Here is a 19,125-nt window from a genome sequence, read left to right on the forward strand (position 1 = left end):
ATACACAAGAATTATTTAAACTGGAAAATATCAAAACATTTAAATTAACAGAATAAATTCTTTTTTTATATATTCATGTTAAAGTTATCACTTCATTATATTATAATTTAGTGTGGATATATCCTAATCAGAATTACAACTAATTCTAATTTATATATCAAGTTTTTACCTATATTGGTTCTAATTTAAATATAAATCATATAATAATCAACTACTAAATAACGAAAGGGAATTTATGAAAATTGTACTGTAAAATATTAAATTTTTATTTTAGATCAACTAATGAAAATACCTAATAGCAAAATAGATACATTTAAAGGATATAGATTAAATTCGTAACAAAAATATCATTAAAAGTTTTTATTTAAAATGTTTCTACTAAATATTTCTGGAATTAATTGAAAGATTAAACTAACATCTAACTTTCAAAAGGTTTAATTTGAATAAATGAAAAAAAGTATTCAATAAATAACAGATAAATATTTAACTCCCTGAACCATATTTGAAGATATATGATTAGATCTTTTTATATCTCAATATTAAAGATAAATTTAAATATCCTTTTGTAAGATTAATAAACATTAAAGGCCCTCTTATTAAGAAGAGTTAATTCTTGATATGGAGTGGGGTTGAATATACTTATCCTAGAACTGTTAATATTAAGTTATTCAGTAAATTTATTGGTTAAATTCTAATTTATTCTTTAATTTTAAATTTAGTATTCTGTATTGCAATTTATCTTATTTAATTACCACAAAATCCTACAATTAATAAATTATAACCATTAAATTAAAATTTGTGGTATGTCTTAGATATTTTTTGATAAAAAGTTTACTAAGAAGATCCAATTTATCTAAAAATCTTGTTAAAATATAATTTCAAGGTAATAAATAATTCTATAAGTACATCAACGTGGCATTGCAACTACATTATTAGCTATAGCAGATTATTTTATAGATCTTGAATATAATTGAATAAATAGAAAATAATAATATAAATATATTATTAAATTAAATATACTAAAAGTAGAAAGTTTAATCTATATCTATAAATAGTAATACTTTTACTTCATAAGTATTCTGATATTAGAATATATTGAGAAATAGTTTACAGAATTCACTTTTTTTCTTTATAACAAGTGTTGTAACTGGTATACTCTGGAATAGTCTAGTATATACCTTTTAATTAATGAGTTTTATTCAAGGGTGGCGCTGTGATTAAGCTGTAGCTGAACATGCTTGTTATAGAATAAGTGGGCGTAACAATATTAAAGATTGGTCATTAATAAGAAATTAATATTTATGTAACTTTAATAATGAGGAATAGGACTAAAAATAGTACGGCAGAGGCTTTATCAACTTTGAGAAAAGTGAGGGAAGGAAAGATTAGAGCTATTGATGTATACTTAGTAGAGAATGAGAAGATTTATGATGAAGTAGATGAAATAGAATATCAAAAAATTTGTGAAGAAAGGCGTAGAAATGATTTTGTAGTCGATGATGATGGAATTGGATATCAAGATGATGGTCATGATTTATTAGATAATTACTATCACATACCTGAGCAAGATTATAAACAAAATAGAATTGATGAGAAAAAAAAACGTAGGAAGAATTATGAAGACTATAAAATTACAGAACAATCAATATTCAAGCAATTTCAGGATATATCTATATTTACTAATAAAAAGACATCTAGCAATAAGAGTAGTGGTATAAATCCTTGTAAAACTGATGATATACTGAATACATTAGAAACTTTTGAAGCAGAATTAGAAATTGAGGAGTTGAAAAATATACCAAATGACTCCAATGATATATGTTTGAACTCTGAATATGATATAGGTAAAAAAATAAGACATGATTCGGAAATATTAAAAGTAGAGAATGTGGTGAAAACACCACTAGATACGAGTCTACAGGGTGATGATAAATCTATTAAAATAAAGTGTTCAGAAGAACAAAATAATCAGCACAAATTGATTAAGGAGGACAAGGAATATAGTAAATTAAATGATGGAACTATAGAAAAAGAATTTGATACTTTCAACTTAGATTATAATTTAGTAATGCCTGAATCAGACGATACAAAGCATGAAAATGACAGTATTATAGATAATTCAAATGCAGAAACTTTTTTAATGCAAGAAGAGATGTCATTTATGAGTTTTAGAGATAATAAATCAAATGAAATAATTAATATAGTACCAATAGAAGATGCGAATGAATGTCTGAGTTTTTATGTTGTGGATATTGCAGAAGATTTCAATTCAAGCGAGATATATTTATTTGGTAAAGTATTTACTCAGAATTTGAATAATATGAGTAATAAGCAAATGGAACTTAATGAAAGTGCTTGTATTATTATCCAAAATACCTATAAATCATTGTATATATACCCTAAAGATGCATATCCAGAACACCCAAATCCAGTGGATATATGTCAGTCAGTAGCAAAGGAAATGATTTCAATAAGGAAGAAGTACAATATTCCCCAAATAAAGATGAAACCTGTTGTAAGAAATTTTGCTTTTACTCAATCTGGAGTAAAGTACGGTCCAAACCAGCCATTTCTCAAAGTGTTATACCCTAGTAAGAGTCCCAATTTACCAAATAATATAAAGGGTGAAACATTTTCTCACATATTTGGTTTAAATAAATCCTTAATAGAAAATTTCATTATTAAGAGAAGAATAAAAGGACCTTCTTGGTTAAAAATAATGAAACCCTATAAAGTTGTATCAGTTGGAGATGGTCGAAGGTCTCAATGCAAGGTTGAGATCCATGTATCCACCTGGAAAAATATTAGAATATGGAATGCTCCAATTAGTAAGAAATTACTGATCAATAAAAATACTGAGATATTGGATGATTGCAATATGGACTTGAAAGCTATTAGTAATAATTTAAATGATATTAATGGTGATAGTACAACAAATTATGATGATGGTCCTATTCCTAATTCGCCTCCTTTGACATTAGTATCAATAAAAGTTCAATGTGGTAGACAAGGGAATTCTACAGTATCAGAGATTTATAGTATATCAATGATTGCTTTAAGAAATCAGAATATAGATGAATTATGTTGGGATGAGTTTAATGTTGATGATATTTTGCAAAATAAATCTTCTAAACATTATTGTATATATCCCTGGGTTGGCATAAGAAGATATAATATAAATACTCCATTTCCTATTAATGTTGAAGAGTACATGAATAAGTCAGGGATATATTACTATTCCTCTGAAAAGTCTTTATTATTAGCTTTTGTAATAGCAATTTCTCAACTAGACCCAGATATTATTATAGGTCATAATATATGGAATGAGCATTTGGATATTCTATGTAATAGATTGATAACTTTGAATACCCCTAATATTTGGAAATTAGGAAAATTGAATATATTTGGATCTTCTTTAGGTAGTTCCTTTAAACAGTCATTGCAAAAGTTACCTTCTGGAACTAAAAGAATACAAGTATTATTGACTGGACGTCTTATTTGTGATACTTGTTTATCTAGCAGGGAATTTCTTAAAAGTAGAACAAATTATCAATTACATCCTATTTGTATGGATATATTTCCTAATGATGTGAAGCTTCATTCTGCACTTGAAGGATCTAATCAAATTATGGATTTATATAAATCTGTCTATTCATCAATAGAGACAATTCATGAATCTATTTGTAGGAATTTTTATGAAGCCTTAGGAGTTTTAAAATTACTATTTCATTTACAGGTACTACCATTAACAAGAGAATTAACAAATATAGCAGGATTTCTTTGGTCTAAGAGTTTACTTAACCTTCGAGCTGAGCGTAATGAATATCTCTTATTACATGAATTCCATCAAGCTAAATTTGTTACTCCAGATAAAATTACTAATATTTCATCTTTTAACAAGAACCAATCTCAAAGACTTCATGAAGATACAGATACTCCAGAAGTAGAGAAGGATGAAATATCATATATAGGGGGGCTTGTACTTGAACCTCTTATAGGTTTATATGACAGATTCGTAATTCTTCTAGATTTTAACTCTTTATATCCTTCTATTATCCAAGAATTTAATATATGTTTTACTAAAAGAAATATTGGGAAAATAAGCAACATTGATGATATAACAGAAAAAAGTCAGGAAGTAAGTAATCTAAATTCAGAAGCAGAAATATATTCAGATGAAAATATTTTTGAGTATCAGGGAAATATTAAAGATTCACTAATGAATAACTTTGGGACCTTAAAATTTGATAAAATTATTTTGCCAAGTATTCTAGAAAGTCTTGTTAGAAGAAGAAAACATATCAAGGATATTTTAAAGAATTTAAATAGTACAAGTTCATCCAGGAGATTACAATTGGAAATAAGACAATTAGCTTTGAAACTTACAGCTAACTCACTTTATGGTTGTCTCGGATACAAAAATTCAAGGTTTTATGCAAGGGATTTGGCTTCAACAATTACACTATATGGTCGCCAAATTCTTCAAAGTGCTAAAAATAAAGTTGAAGATGAACTTAAATTACAAGTTATATATGGGGATACTGATAGTATAATGGTAAATACAGGTATATTAGATGAAGGGGATGGATATGGCTATCAACAAGTTTTGAAATTGGCAAATCAGATAAAACAGTTAATTAATAAGGATTATAAAAAACTTGAAATAGATCTAGATGATGTCTTACAACGTCTACTTCTTCTTAAAAAAAAGAAGTATGCCTGCGTAAAGGTATTAGATTATTATAAAAAACAATTTAAACTAGAATATAAAGGTTTAGATTTAGTTCGGAGGGATTGGTCAAAATTAACTAGGGATATATCGAAAGCTATATTAAATTCAATATTTTCAAACAAGCCAATTGAAGAGGTAATTTTAGATATCTTAACACTGTTAGAGGATCTTAATGAAAAATTAAGTAATAAAACAATTGAAGCTGATTATTTCACAATTACTAAAGCATTAAATAAACTTCCTCAATATTACTCAGATCCTTTTCAACTACCTCATGTTATTGTAGCTAAAAGATTGATTAATTCTGGACATCCTATTAGACTAGGGACTGAGATATCATATATTATATGTATGGAAGAACTTACAAATCCTGAGATTGGCCAGAATTCTAACAAATCTCAATCAGCATCATCTTTAGGGAGAAGAGCATACTCTTTAGATGAAGTTAAACAACAAAATTTAGAAATTGATATTGAATGGTATAAGAGACAACAATTACTGCCTCCAATATCACGTCTTTGTGCCCCTATTCCTGGTTTAGAAATATCTAGATTAGCTTCTTGCTTAGGTTTAGACTCCAAATATTTTTATGAAATTGTTCATAAAGAAGAAAATGATCAACACGAAGATCCATTCATTCCCTTCCAATGGAAAAAATCTCCTGAAAATTATGATTCAGTTCCAATATTGGCTTCTTTACCTTGTTTATTCTGTCGTAAGAATGGTAATGATGAGTCACAAATGATCATTAATTGCCTAAAAGAAAATTTATGGACTTGCAATGTTTGTTCAAATAAATATCCACTAGAATATCTCACAAATTGGTTAAATAATCACCTTAGATCACTCACTTTAGGTTGTTATTCTGCATTTTGTGGAACTTGTAAAGAGTGCAACATTTCTACTAGACGTATACTATTAAGTAATGGATATAACTGTCCACAATTGCATTGCAAGTCTAAGAATTCTCTAAACTGTGAAGTATCTCCCCATAGAATCTGGCTATATTTAGATCATTGGCTGTACTGGTTAAATTTGAATATCTTAAATGATTCAAAAACAGCTTCTAATTCTCTTGTAAATAATTATGAATATACAAATTCTTACCTAAAAGATATTATAAACAAATTTATGAATATGAATAGATATAACAATATTCCTGTTCATGATATATTTCAGATAGTTTTGAACAAGAGAAAGTATACTAATAGATCTTGCAATTTTGAAGAGCAAAGTCAATATTTAACGAAATTATGGAGCATTAATCTAATTCTGGAATATTAGTACTTCAAACTAAAGTGTACACTTATTTATAAATTTATATTTAGATATATAAACTATTATACATATCTTGGAACTCAAAAATATTCAATTTATTAATTAATCTTGGTTTATTTATCCAGGTTTAATATATCAATAACTGGTCAATCTATATAATCAAAGTATTTTCTAATATACTACAAACCTGATAAAGTATGCCTTAACTAGAAACAATCTTCAATTTCCTAATAATTAATGAACGTTGTTATAATAATTTATATATCTTATATATTCGGTATTAATTATAAAAAAAAAAAAAAATTATATTATATCTCAAGGATTCATAAAGAAATCATTTTTATTTCTTTGTTGAAGTTATAATTATAATAATGATCAAAATAACAACAGCTACTGTTAATATTCCACACAATATACGGACACAAAAATCTGTAGCTGCATCTCTAGCAATAGCACGAATAGTTATTTTGGCTCTGTTCAAGTTATAATCAACATCACCTAAACCTGCCCTTATCTTTTCTAATTGTTCCTCTTGAATATGTATTTTACTCAAAGCTTCATCACCCAACTTTTCAGTTTCTACGATCTTTTTCTTCATTCTAGTTACTGAATTACTAGACAATTTCAAGAATGCATCCCCTTTTTCTACTAGTGACAGGTCGCTATGTTCCACTTCTTCACTTTCGTCCTGATAACTTGGGACCTTAGTCAATGAACTAAGATGCTCCTTATCTCTAAGGGTCATTTCAATAAGGCTAATCTTATCCATACGAGACTTCAGGATATCTTCCAATTTTGTTTTAGTTTCAATTTTATCAACATTCCTTAAATTTGTTCTAATGCCTTCAAGCATATTCTTTATACTTTGTGAATAATATGTCACTGTAGAATCACCATATCTCTTAGTTGCTGCTAGACATTGATAACTAGCTATGAATGAGTCCAAGTGTGAAATTTCATTAAAAATATCATCAGTTAACATGGGATGTTGGTTAGTTCCTTTTTTTTCAATACTATTATTTGGTACCTGAATTTGGAGCATGGAATCCACCCGCCTACTTCATACTGCAAGGAAGCTTTGTAACTTTGTATATACTGAGCTCTCAGTCTGGCTAATTATATGTGTCAGTTCTTCTGCAATATAACGAAAATCAGGTCTTCTCCTCCAATCATGATGTAACATAGACTTTAATAGCTCACATAAACGTTTAGGTACATTATATGGGATCTGTAAAATATTAAGACCTGCTGCATTAGTTACCATTGCTAGCCCAGCATTCATCCCCTCGTATGATATAGTTTCAGATAATATTTCCCACAAGGTAATCCCAAATGACCATACATCACTCTGCTCATAGAATCCTTCACCTCTCAAAACCTCAGGTGCAGCATAATAAACATTCCCAAATAAAGAAATAGTTGATCTAGAATCACCATCTGATATTGGTACAGCTATGCCAAAATCCCCAACTTTACCTCTGGGAACTCCATTTATATTAGATACAAAATAATTACTTAGCTTAAGATCTCTATGAAGAATCCCACAAGTATGAACATGTGTCATTCCCCAAGCTATATCTTTTAGCCAAGATAATAACTGTATCCTGTCAACATTATACTTATTTCTTATACAATTCACACTACTAAACTTATCTTTAAATACATATTTATCCATACTTCCTCCTTCACAATATTCTAAAAGTAAAGATTCATAACCAGCACCTACCTGACTAGTACCATAGCACTTTACTATGTTAGGATGTGATTGTAGCATAAAAAGTATTTTACCTTCCCAATCTCTTTGTTTAACTGGAGTTGGTAAGTACCTGTATAAGTTTAAACCCATTATCTGACTTCCTCTATATTTGTATAAATATTGCTGTGGAAAATTGGATGAATGGTGTGGCGGAGTACCTGTAATGGTATGTATAGGTGGTTTGAGCTTTTTATCTTTATCATATTGAATTATAGATTCTAGAGAAGAATTAATTGAGTCACTAACATTATTAGTACTAGTATTAAAGCTATCATAGAATTTCGTATTAAATGCAAATATCTTACAAACTATTGGAGTTCTATTTAGAAAACCTTTCCTTACAAATCCATAAGCTCCCTCACCAAGATGTTGTCCCAGTTTTATCATAAATGGAGGAATATATGGTAAGTATATTGTTCCTAATTTACGTCTGTTAACAGGTAATAGTGGATCTGAAGGATCTATTGAATTCCATAATTGTTTAAATAAACTGATAATAAATCTCCTTGAATAAGTATTTGTAACTCCAATCTGTATTAGTTCATAATGTGAAATCCTTGAAATATCAGACCCTCTTATATGATGCCTCTGAATAAGTAAAGCTTCATTTATAAGGCCAACAGAAGCTAAAAAACGTGTTAAAGTACCTCTACTCCAATGGAAGCATTCAGATGCTGTCAGTGGTAATGGGTATAAATTATTAACTTTGAAATTATCTGTATTTTGTGATGATATCCTAGATTCTGATGTTGTTCTACTTAAAACTTCATTAGAAAAATCTTGGAAATATCCAAGACAATCAAGCTCATCTACAGTAGGAGAACTATAAAGAGTTTCAGGAAATGTTGCACCTCTTCTATAAATATACTTTAAATCCATATCATTCTTTCTTTTATTCTCTGGCATTAACATATTTTTCTTTTTATTTGAATCCAATTCATAGCTAGATAAAATAGAATAATTTAGTGTCTTTATTTTCCTATATTTTCTCTTTATAATTGGAGTATTTGATATCTCTACAGGTATACCCCCAATTAATAATTTTGGGATTTTTGAGCCATCTATTACATTATTAGATATTTTATAAAACTCTTTAGATTCTTCTTTAGCTATTAAGGTATCGTCTTTATAAGTTGTTTTATCATGTAATTCCAAAAATTCAAAAAAAGGATTCTCTCTACATATTTCGTTATCATCTGATATAATTGTTGCCTCTTTACCAGCTAATATAAAAACTTTTGGATTCCTCTTTATACCTCTAAAGCCCATCTCAACCATTGAAACATGATAGCATATATACCAACTATAAGCAATATCATAATTCCACATGCCTTCATAAATTATTTTCTGCATATCAGCTAGTATACCCCAACCATGCCTTTTATTATCTATTGTTTCACCATAATAGTAATAGATCTTCTGTCCCTTAAGTCTACTTATAATAGGATCAATGCCACTTGTTAAGACAATATTTCTATATTGCTTTTTTATACCTTTGTATTTATTTCTGCGAGTAATGTTTAATTCTTCAGTATCCCTGTTACAACTATCAGCTTCTATTTCTATACCTCCTGTATCAAAGACAATCATTGCCTTATACTTCTTAGATAAAGTGGTAGAAATTCCCTTAAATTCTAATTCATACAAAGGATCAAATGAACTATTTGCATTATTATTTAGATTTAGAGTCTTTAATCTTCTATCTGTACGTGAAGTTTCAATATGAGACAAACCTTTAATGGATATAGGATCCCCTAATGTTTTCATTGACAGCTTTACTAACAAATCCCTACTCAAGTAGTAAAAAATCTCCTAAAATTCAATTCTAATAAATTTCGAATTATTTATACCTACTACTTTTACCTAATTTGCGATTCATGTGTATCAATGCACTAATATTTTGTATCATATAAAGCGCGATTTTAAATATTATATAAAGCATTATTTGTGTCTTTAACCTTAGCAGTTATATTTTAAATAACCGGAAATTATATAAGTAGCTCTAGATACATTATTAGTTATTAATTAAGGTTAATATTAAGTTGTATTCTGAATTTGATTATATTATCAAGAATGATTAGAACTACTTTCCTACTAAAGATGATAGTATTAATCCGTTTTGGATATCTCTCATCTTAAAGATATTTTCTTGAGCTTGAATAATTAAGCAATGCTTGCAGTCATAGTTACTCTGACTTGATAATATTGCATTATTAATAGTTTGGAATCTGTGAGGTTCTTCTATATTACTTTTCGTTACAATAAAGTAATACCACTATTCTTTATAATATAAAGATATATAATTATAGTTGAATTTATCAATTAAATTGCCTAATCATATATACTAATTAAGGATGCTAGTTCTCCTATAATTATGTAATTGTATTATATATAGAAATGTATGAAATTCCCTATAGCTTAATAGTATATAGAAGTAATTGGTAAAGAGTTGCAATTTTAAATATTAAACATTATAAATATAATTAATTTATTAAATTGGTATTAATATTTATACCACATATTTCAATATGAATATGTTCTATGACTTTCCAAATGAGCCAAAATACGTTCAATTTCATCATCTGGAAGTCTTGCTAAGGATGGTATAAGTGCCTAATTTTTAATTAAAAAAAAGTTAATACTCTTAATAAGTAAACTGCTTATAATAAATATTATGTTAACTTACTTACCTTTGTCTCATCAGGTGTTCTAGGTAAAAGATTAACTAAACATGAAATCTCATATTCATGAAGTTCTTTATTTTCATCCAATGCCCTATAATAAAAGAATTAATTTGATTATCTCCTTATAGATGTGTTTATATTAACATACTCTCTAAGTAACATTACTGAAGCTCTATTTTTAATTTTACCAAATTTTGTAGCATATTGGTGTGATGATTTCATTAGGCTATGAGCTTCGCCTGATTTCATTGGGTGTAATCTTAGGCGATCCTCTAATAAAAGACGGAGTTCACATAAATTTAGACATTTAGCTCCCTTCAATTCTAAGATTAAATTTGTTAGAATTTAGATGTGCCTTATTAGATATTAATAATTAAGCCTTGTACATTTTCTTTACTTACTTTTTCCAAATTCAAGTTTATCCACATCTACATTATCTTCCATTTATAAATAAAACAATATAACAGTAAATATATACAAAATCTAATTAATTTCTTATTTCTTAAAAAAAAGTTGGGGATTTATACTTAATTTTAGAGAACTCATAGTATTGTAGAATTGGGATTTTCTAGAGTTTTGTGCTTAGCGCCAATGATACTATCAAAATTTAGTTGTTAAAACTCTCGGCAATAACTAAATGAAGGTTAGTTTTTTTTTAAATATATTGTAGATTATTAAGGCAGGAAACTTAGTTTTATATTTCATCTCCTTTATAGATTGCTGTACAAGGGTGTTGTCATGGAGAATTAAATAGATTATATGAAAGTATAGAGAGAATGCAAAATGAGACTGGAAATAAAGTAGATCTCATTATATGTTGTGGTGATTTTCATACAATTAGAAATAGTGATGATCTTCAAAATATGGCTATAAAATCTCATAAAGCTCATCTTGGAGATTTCTCTGACTATTATAATGGAAACAAAATAGCTCCAATTCTAACAGTATTTGTAGGTGGTAACCATGAAGTTCCAGATGTTCTAATTCCATTATACTTTGGTGGTTGGGTAGCTCCAAATATGTTCTATCTTGGATATACAGGTGTTATTAAAATTGGTGGAATACGTATTGCTGGAATATCTGGTATATATAAAGATTATGATTTTTATCGTGGATATTATGAAGAACCTCCATTCTCAGAATCAAGTAAGAGAAGCTGGTATCACATCAGATGGTATGAAATGCAGAAATTGATGTTATTAGATAATTCTGAAGGATCATGTGTAGATATTATGATATCCCATGATTGGCCAAATGGGATTGAGAGATTTGGAAATCTCAGATATCTTCTTAAGCGTAAACCTTTTTTTAGAGATGATATAGAAAGTGGAAACCTGGGAATACGTGGTTGTATGGATATTATGATGCATCTGAAACCAAAATATTGGTTTTCTGGTCATCATCATTGCTATTTTGAGGCTTCTATTCCAATTAAAGAATCAATTTCTAATTCAAGCAAACAAAACACCATAGAATTTAGAGCTATTGACAAATTTAAACCTTTTGGATACTCTATAAGATATTTTGATATTTTTTGTAATAATAAAATAAATGATAATGAAACAAAAGAATTCAAAATTGAATTTGATATTGAATGGTTATCAATACAAAGATGTTCTCTGAAAAATTATCCAAAAGGTAATTTCAAAATTCTAAATAATGAAGTATTAAATTTACAAAAACCCTCAATTGATGATAGATTTTTTATTGATGAGTACTTAAGAAAATTAAATCAACAAAATATATCAGAAAATAATGAAGATACAGATGAATTATCTGAAGAATCTATTCAATGTAATCTTAAAACAAGTACTAATATTAATAATTTGATTTATAAAGACAGGAAATATATTCAGTGGCCTCACTGGGATTCTCCAAAAGGTAATTATAAGGATTATAAAGCTCAAAGAAATTTTATTTTAGATATTATTGGTCATAAAGATATATTGTAGAAATATAATTGTAATATATATAAAACTTTCTATTATACTAAAGAGATTATTAAGATTGACAAGGATATTTATATTTAAAGTATTTCTATATGTTTTACTTGTTCAGAAAATAATATTAATTTAGAAAAAAAAAAAAAAAGTTAAATATTTTGTACTCGATATCTAATAAATATAAAAAATAAATAAAACTAAGGATAACAATAAAATTTTATAATTAAATGTAATTTTCAAATTTGATATAGAAGATGACTCTTTTACTTGAAGCAAATCCATTGTATATGGCGTATCTGCTGCTATCATTGAAATATCATGAGAATTTGGATTCCCAGATACCATGAACGTATAATTAATAGAATCTGAATAATTTACTTTAGTCTTGTTATCAGAATTATTTTCTTTAAAATTAATATGTTCTAAATTTGAGTTATTTGAATCTATATAATTATCAGATAAATCTGTTTGATTTTGAATTCCAGCAAATAATGTATTGTGTATTTCATGATCAAAATTCTTCTTAATCTTCCCAAATTGATCAATACTTGTTTTACCCATTGAATTTCCCATATATAAAATATCATTATTATTACTATTATTTCTCTTAATGTTTCCTGATAATATTTCATTAGGTATTTCATTATTAACACTTCTTATATCTAAGGAAATATTACTATTAATACCAAATTCTATTTTTTTTTTATCATTATAATATGATTTTATTCTTAAATATTTAACAATTTTATTAGATAAATCTGTAATATCAGTAAGATTATCATTTTTTATTTGAAAATAAAAATTCAAGTCAATCACTGGATCAGGTAAAATTGTTAATATCTCAATAATAATCGTCTTTAAACATAAAATTGGTATTAAAACCAAATTAGAAATAAAAGTATGTCCACTAGGATCAGAAATAGCTGACATTATAAGTGTTTCCAATCTTTTTAAATCAAGCTTTGTTATATCTATCTTATCATTCGCAATTTTATATATTGGAAATGATCTTATACACTTTGTAATATATTTCCTCCAATCTTTATCAGATTTTACTTTTTGTATAATATTTTGAATATCATCTATCATTAATTTTGAATATTTGTTATTATTATTAGATATTTGGAAATTCAAATTATTTTTTAATATATTTGAAAATCTTGCCATTTTTGAATGTTTTTTAATCCATGTATTTTGTTTAGAACTAAGATTTTCCATAATAAGTTTATCTTCTATATTAATCATATTATTTATATCATAATTTGATCTTTTAAATCTATCAGATAATATTGATAAAATCCATTCATTATGATAATCAATACATTTCTCAATACTATCACCTAGTATTGTTTCTATTTTATTTCCAAATTTCCCTAATTTTTCAAAATATAAATTATATTGAGGTAATAATATATTCACTAAATTATTCATAGAATTTGGATGTATTTGAATAACTTTTAAATTTCCGGTTGAAAGTATAAGTTGAGAAATAGATATATCACAAATTCCACAAAATAAACTTGTTAAATATTTTACAAAAGCCTCTTGAGCCATAACAAGTACACCATTCTTTAAAAACATATTTATCATATCAGAAGATAATTTTTCTAATTCCTGTAATAATTTTGATTCTAATTCATAAGATTTCTTTAAATTTTCCATTATAAATGATGGGAAATTGTCAGTTTTATTTTTTAATAGTTTTTCTAATACTATGTCTATCCTATTATTTAATTGACTATCTGTACCAATTAAAATATTACTTGTTAAATTACCAGATGCTACTGCAGCTATTATACATTCAATATTTTTAATTGAATCTGCCATTAAAGATTCATATTTTCCATTACAACAGGTGGCAAATAATTTATTTGACTTATTTTTACATAAACCACTTTTCTCATATTCAGATAATAATAATGCTGAACAATCCTTTATTATATCATTAACATATAAATTATATATAGGAAATGATTCCTGAGTTTCTTGTATATTATTAACTAGCATTATCGCATCAGAACATGTATTTAGTTCTACCTCAGTTGTTAAATTACTATATGAAGGTTCTAATTTTATTTTATCATTTTCTAATTTAAAACCTTTTATCATATACAGATAATAAAGTAGGTAAATATTAAAAGAGATTAGTAATATCATTATTACTTATAATATTAGTAAATATAAAACCAGACTATTTCTGTATTTGTCTGCTTGCATACATATAACGCGCCTGTGTACCAAGTACTTTTCATTTTACCTTTCTATTCTTTATTCAAACTTTTAGAAATAACTATGATGGTATTATTAAATAAAAAGAGTCATTAAAGTCAATAAAGAGTTAAAAACTCCTAAAGTTTTCTATTTAAAAAGTTAATAGTGATAGTTTGATGCACACATCCTAAGACGTGTCTTAATATTAAAGTGGGCCCCCAAAGATATCAACATAATTCATAGGGTAAATAAAAAATACTTAAAATAAATTTGAAATATATAAATTTAGTTATAGACAATATAGTTCTATTGTTATTAAAAAAAAAAAAAAAAAGATTTGAAAGAATAATAAATAATAGCATCTTTAAATATGTACTGCCGCGCGCGCCACACTTTTTCCACACAAATATTGGCAATGTTGGCTATTGAGGGGTAGTTTTGTGTCACCAGTATTTTTTTTTTCACTGCTATTTAGAAAAAAATAAAATCAAACTTTAAATATTACTAATTCTTTGAAATTTCAGCATTTGATTATGTAATTTGACTATCTTTGGTAATAAGAAGTATGAGTTTTACTGAGGAAGAGAGACCTGAGTGTGTTACCACACCGCGTTGCTCAAAATTTAAAAGTGATGACATGTGGATACATGCTCCTGATGCAAGGCGAGCTACTAAGATGCTCATATTCTATGATGAAGAGGATATTGATTGTGTAGATGATTTTTGTACATCTAACACAACTTTTACTTCATTAAATATAGATGACGTTTCTACTCCGAAAATTGAAAAAAAAACTGTAATTGACTGTAGGCCTAGTATACTGAGTACTGCAGATGCACATAGATTGTCAATTGATGATGAAGATTATGAAGGGGATATATTTGATGACAATATAAGCTATACAGTTCGACATAACTGTATTTCACCAGAATTAACGAAAAAGATAAAGTGTCCGATTACAATAAATAAAAGAAGGCGAGATTCTTATGGTGATTCACTTGAACTCGCTTCAATTATGCGTAAGATATTAAAGATATCTTAATTTCTTTTTATCCTAATAATAGAAAAAAAAATATAAGTTGTGGGAAAAATCTCACTTAATTATTTATTTATTCTACTATTCTCTAAATTCTAATCTTTATTGTAAACTAATGTCTTATATTACTAATTTATTAAATTGGATCATAGAGGATTATAAGATTAGATTTTATAATATTATAAATATAATTTACAAGATCATGACATATTATTATTGATATAAGTGAATCAAAATTAGTATTCAAAATCTTTTTAAATAATTCAATCAAGGTTATAATCAATTGAAATAACCTTAAATTTATTTTAAAAAAAGAATGTAGAATACAATATATTGTATATAGACCATTTAACGGTATTCGTTCGAATTATATTAAACTTAAAATCATAAACTAGTTCATTAATTCTATATATTTAAATTAATTCACAATTTCTTAGTTGTGAACTATTTTAAATGAATATTTACAAAACGAATTATTTTATTACACTTATTAATAACTATATATTAGATCACTAAGTTAATATATACATTATTATTAAATAACACCTAAAAGTTTGTACTGATTTAATAAATCATCAAAATTATAAGATATTTTATAACGTTGAATATTATTTATTTATTATTTGATTTATTAATAAAACAAGATTATGATGTGCTTAAATTAATATTATTTCTTCTTATTTATACAACAATACACTAAAATTCATAATTATTAAATGAATATACCTATAGTAAAACTTCTAATATATCATTTTTATCAAACTGATTATAATTTGTTATAATAATAGAGGAAAAATGGCAATAGTATAATTTTAATCATACATTAAAAATATTTTATTATATTTAAATCAATAAAGTATAATGAAAATAATTTATATTTAATAGAGTTGTATTTTTAATAGCTTTAATTAAAATGGAAATTTCTATGAATATTATATATCAATAAATATTTAAAGAGATATATAAAATATATTTAAATTACTTTGTGTTTGTCTAATATACATGCTAGAAAATATTTAAAAAGATACAAAAGATATTAATATTATAATAACTTATTTCATTATTATTTAAAAATTAATATTTTATTTTCATGAAAAGTGTATGTAGAAATACAACTGGTTATTTTAGATTCTCTTTTTTTAAATAAAATAATAAATTTTATAAAATGTGTTTAGATTTTAATTATACTGTGTTTCCAGTAAAATTATCAGTTTTATAAAAAGGTGTTAATAATAGATATTATTAAAATAAGCTAAATTTTAAGAAATAAAATCTCACTTTAATATGTATAACTATTTTAACATTGTACATAATATTTTAGAGATAAATAATACTATTTTGTCGAAAAGTATCATCTGATTATTAAAAATATATTTCATTAAGTTTAAGAGAGATATAATGTAACTTATTTAGAAATCTTGAAGAGTTGTTGAATAAGGAAATTTTTGAATGGTATTCTAGCTTTATTTTATAGCTTTATTGATATAATCTTACACTATTTGCAAAAAAAAAAAAAAAAACTAGTTTTATAATTGAATATAATATTAAGAATTTATAAATATATTTTATATAAAAAAATAAGTTTGTTATATTTAAATAAATGAGTAACTAAACATAATCTGTAAATTTATTATATATATGTACATTATTTTAAGAAAAAAAAACCACTTCAATCTGAACCATAGTAATAGACTATAGTTCAGAATAATTTCTTTTATTAACTTTATTAATTATTTAAAATACCAATTTTGTGAGTCAAAATTAATATATATATTGCATTAGCCTATATAATCATTTTTATTTTTGTTGATATAAATTCATCAATTTATTTATTGTGGAACCACAATAATTTACAATATTAGGGTTTATTATTTTTTCTTTACTCTTCTTAATAAAAAATAGATTAATGAAAAAAGAAGAACAAATAAACTATTAATGTATTATATATAATATATAAAGTATTTACTAACAAATAGAAAAGACCTTATAATAAACAATTTATAGGCTATTCATAAAATATTAATTATATACTTAGTAATGATACACGAAATCTATAGATATGAAAATTTACTTGAAATTAATATAAAAAGATAATATCTTAATGAAAGTTATATTCAAGTAACTTTTATATAAAATTACTTAATTAATATTTTATTAACTTTTTTTAATCATTTAGAAATAGTCAATATTAAAATTCTCACTATGAAAACAAGATATAACCAACCGCGTGGACTATCTACAAGGTTAAACAATTGCAATGAAAAATTGGATAATAATATCTCTATAAGATTAAAAGCTTAAATTTTACACTAATACTTCAATTTCTAATTAGATGTTTAAAATCTCGTATTGAAATAAATTTTAAGGATGTATTCTGAGGGGTTAACTAATAAACAAGATACTAGTGCAATCACAATTAATGAAACTTTTGAAAGTATCGAGATATCTAGTAAATCACCAGGATTGGGAGATATTTCGGATATTTGTAAAAAGAATACTATATATGTTGAATTGACAATAGGATTTGTAACTATATTTAAAGCAGCAATGGGAACAGGCATTCTATTTTCTCCAAAGGCATTTGCAAATTCAGGATATGTTTCTGGTACTTTTTTAATAATATTTTATTGGTTTATAAATGTAATATCAATATTTACTTTATTAAAATGTACTAATAATATGAATTATTCTTATTCAGAAATTGCAACAGTAGCAATGGGAATACCTGGTCGTATAATGGCTGATTTAGCTATTACAACTACAGAGATTTCTTTTACTATAGTTTATATTTCATTTATAACAGATAATATACAAGATATAATAGCAGGAATTTATAATTGTTTAAATGACTATATGAATTATAAGCCAGCATTAATAACATTTATTCAACTAGTACTTTATATCCCTTTATTATGTATAGATGGAGTTCAATCATTAGGTTTAATAATGATTTTGGCTAATATATGTCTTATAATTGGAATTTTATCAATAATAATATATTCATCAATAGAATTATCAAATAACATTTTAAATGGGAAATCTCATTTAATACCATTATATACAAACCCCAATAATGCAGCTGGATTTATCGGTATAGCTGCATTTTTATGGGTATGTGCACCTGTTGTATTATCTTACTACAATTCATTGGAAACATTAAAGTCAAAATTATTGTTTAAATGGGTATACTTATTTTCAATATTTTTAGTATTGATTTTTACTCTAATATTTACATTTATTTCTACTTTTGCATATGGAACTAATATATTTTCTCCAATAATATTGAATTTGCCATTTACTATACCAGCTATTATTGTAAAATTACTTTATATATTATCTGTTGTATTTTCATTACCATTACTACTATTTCCAGTTAAAGAGATTGTAAAAAATTATATAATTTATATTTTAAGACATTTTAATAATAAAACCTTAAAACCTTTAAATAATTATAATATAGAAGTAAGTAATAATAATAATAATAA

The 19,125-nt window shown here is 25.5% G+C and overlaps 8 protein-coding genes across 8 annotated transcripts in view; 4 read left to right on the forward strand and 4 right to left on the reverse strand.

Moving 5' to 3' along the window:
- Positions 1 to 1,315: 1,315 nt before the first annotated feature.
- On the forward strand, positions 1,316 to 6,016 carry cand_026940 (DNA polymerase family protein; the record flags this gene model as incomplete). The annotated part of the gene is made up of 1 exon (XM_067212922.1): positions 1,316 to 6,016. The coding sequence occupies one exon, from the start codon at positions 1,316 to 1,318 to the stop codon at positions 6,014 to 6,016; it is 4,701 nt and encodes a 1,566-aa protein (XP_067068249.1).
- A 334-nt stretch (positions 6,017 to 6,350) lies between these two features.
- On the reverse strand, positions 6,351 to 6,992 carry cand_026950 (uncharacterized protein; the record flags this gene model as incomplete). The annotated part of the gene is made up of 1 exon (XM_067212923.1): positions 6,351 to 6,992. One exon carries the CDS (start codon positions 6,990 to 6,992, stop codon positions 6,351 to 6,353), a length of 642 nt encoding a protein of 213 aa, XP_067068250.1.
- A 78-nt stretch (positions 6,993 to 7,070) lies between these two features.
- On the reverse strand, positions 7,071 to 9,533 carry cand_026960 (protein kinase domain-containing protein; the record flags this gene model as incomplete). The annotated part of the gene is made up of 1 exon (XM_067212924.1): positions 7,071 to 9,533. One exon carries the CDS (start codon positions 9,531 to 9,533, stop codon positions 7,071 to 7,073), a length of 2,463 nt encoding a protein of 820 aa, XP_067068251.1.
- Positions 9,534 to 10,289: 756 nt separating this feature from the next.
- Positions 10,290 to 10,894, reverse strand: cand_026970 (DNA-directed RNA polymerase II subunit RPB4; the record flags this gene model as incomplete). Its single annotated transcript, XM_067212925.1, has 4 exons — positions 10,290 to 10,379; positions 10,457 to 10,541; positions 10,599 to 10,773; positions 10,852 to 10,894. 4 exons carry the CDS (start codon positions 10,892 to 10,894, stop codon positions 10,290 to 10,292), a joined length of 393 nt encoding a protein of 130 aa, XP_067068252.1.
- A 332-nt stretch (positions 10,895 to 11,226) lies between these two features.
- cand_026980 (serine threonine protein phosphatase) lies at positions 11,227 to 12,402 on the forward strand (the record flags this gene model as incomplete). The annotated part of the gene is made up of 1 exon (XM_067212926.1): positions 11,227 to 12,402. The coding sequence occupies one exon, from the start codon at positions 11,227 to 11,229 to the stop codon at positions 12,400 to 12,402; it is 1,176 nt and encodes a 391-aa protein (XP_067068253.1).
- A 162-nt stretch (positions 12,403 to 12,564) lies between these two features.
- On the reverse strand, positions 12,565 to 14,502 carry cand_026990 (uncharacterized protein; the record flags this gene model as incomplete). Its single annotated transcript, XM_067212927.1, has 1 exon — positions 12,565 to 14,502. One exon carries the CDS (start codon positions 14,500 to 14,502, stop codon positions 12,565 to 12,567), a length of 1,938 nt encoding a protein of 645 aa, XP_067068254.1.
- A 667-nt stretch (positions 14,503 to 15,169) lies between these two features.
- On the forward strand, positions 15,170 to 15,646 carry cand_027000 (uncharacterized protein; the record flags this gene model as incomplete). Its single annotated transcript, XM_067212928.1, has 1 exon — positions 15,170 to 15,646. One exon carries the CDS (start codon positions 15,170 to 15,172, stop codon positions 15,644 to 15,646), a length of 477 nt encoding a protein of 158 aa, XP_067068255.1.
- Positions 15,647 to 18,007: 2,361 nt separating this feature from the next.
- Positions 18,008 to 19,125, forward strand: part of cand_027010 (transmembrane amino acid transporter protein) — a gene marked incomplete at both ends in the record, with an annotated part of 1,808 nt that continues 690 nt past the window's right edge. Inside the window, one exon of the mRNA XM_067212929.1 lies at positions 18,008 to 19,102. Within this exon, the coding sequence (XP_067068256.1) occupies positions 18,008 to 19,102 (1,095 nt within the window). The remainder of the gene's footprint in view (positions 19,103 to 19,125) is intronic.

This window comes from Cryptosporidium andersoni (assembly GCF_001865355.1).
Source record: "Cryptosporidium andersoni isolate 30847 chromosome Unknown contig_84, whole genome shotgun sequence".
Classification (NCBI taxonomy): Eukaryota; Apicomplexa; class Conoidasida; order Eucoccidiorida; family Cryptosporidiidae; genus Cryptosporidium; species Cryptosporidium andersoni.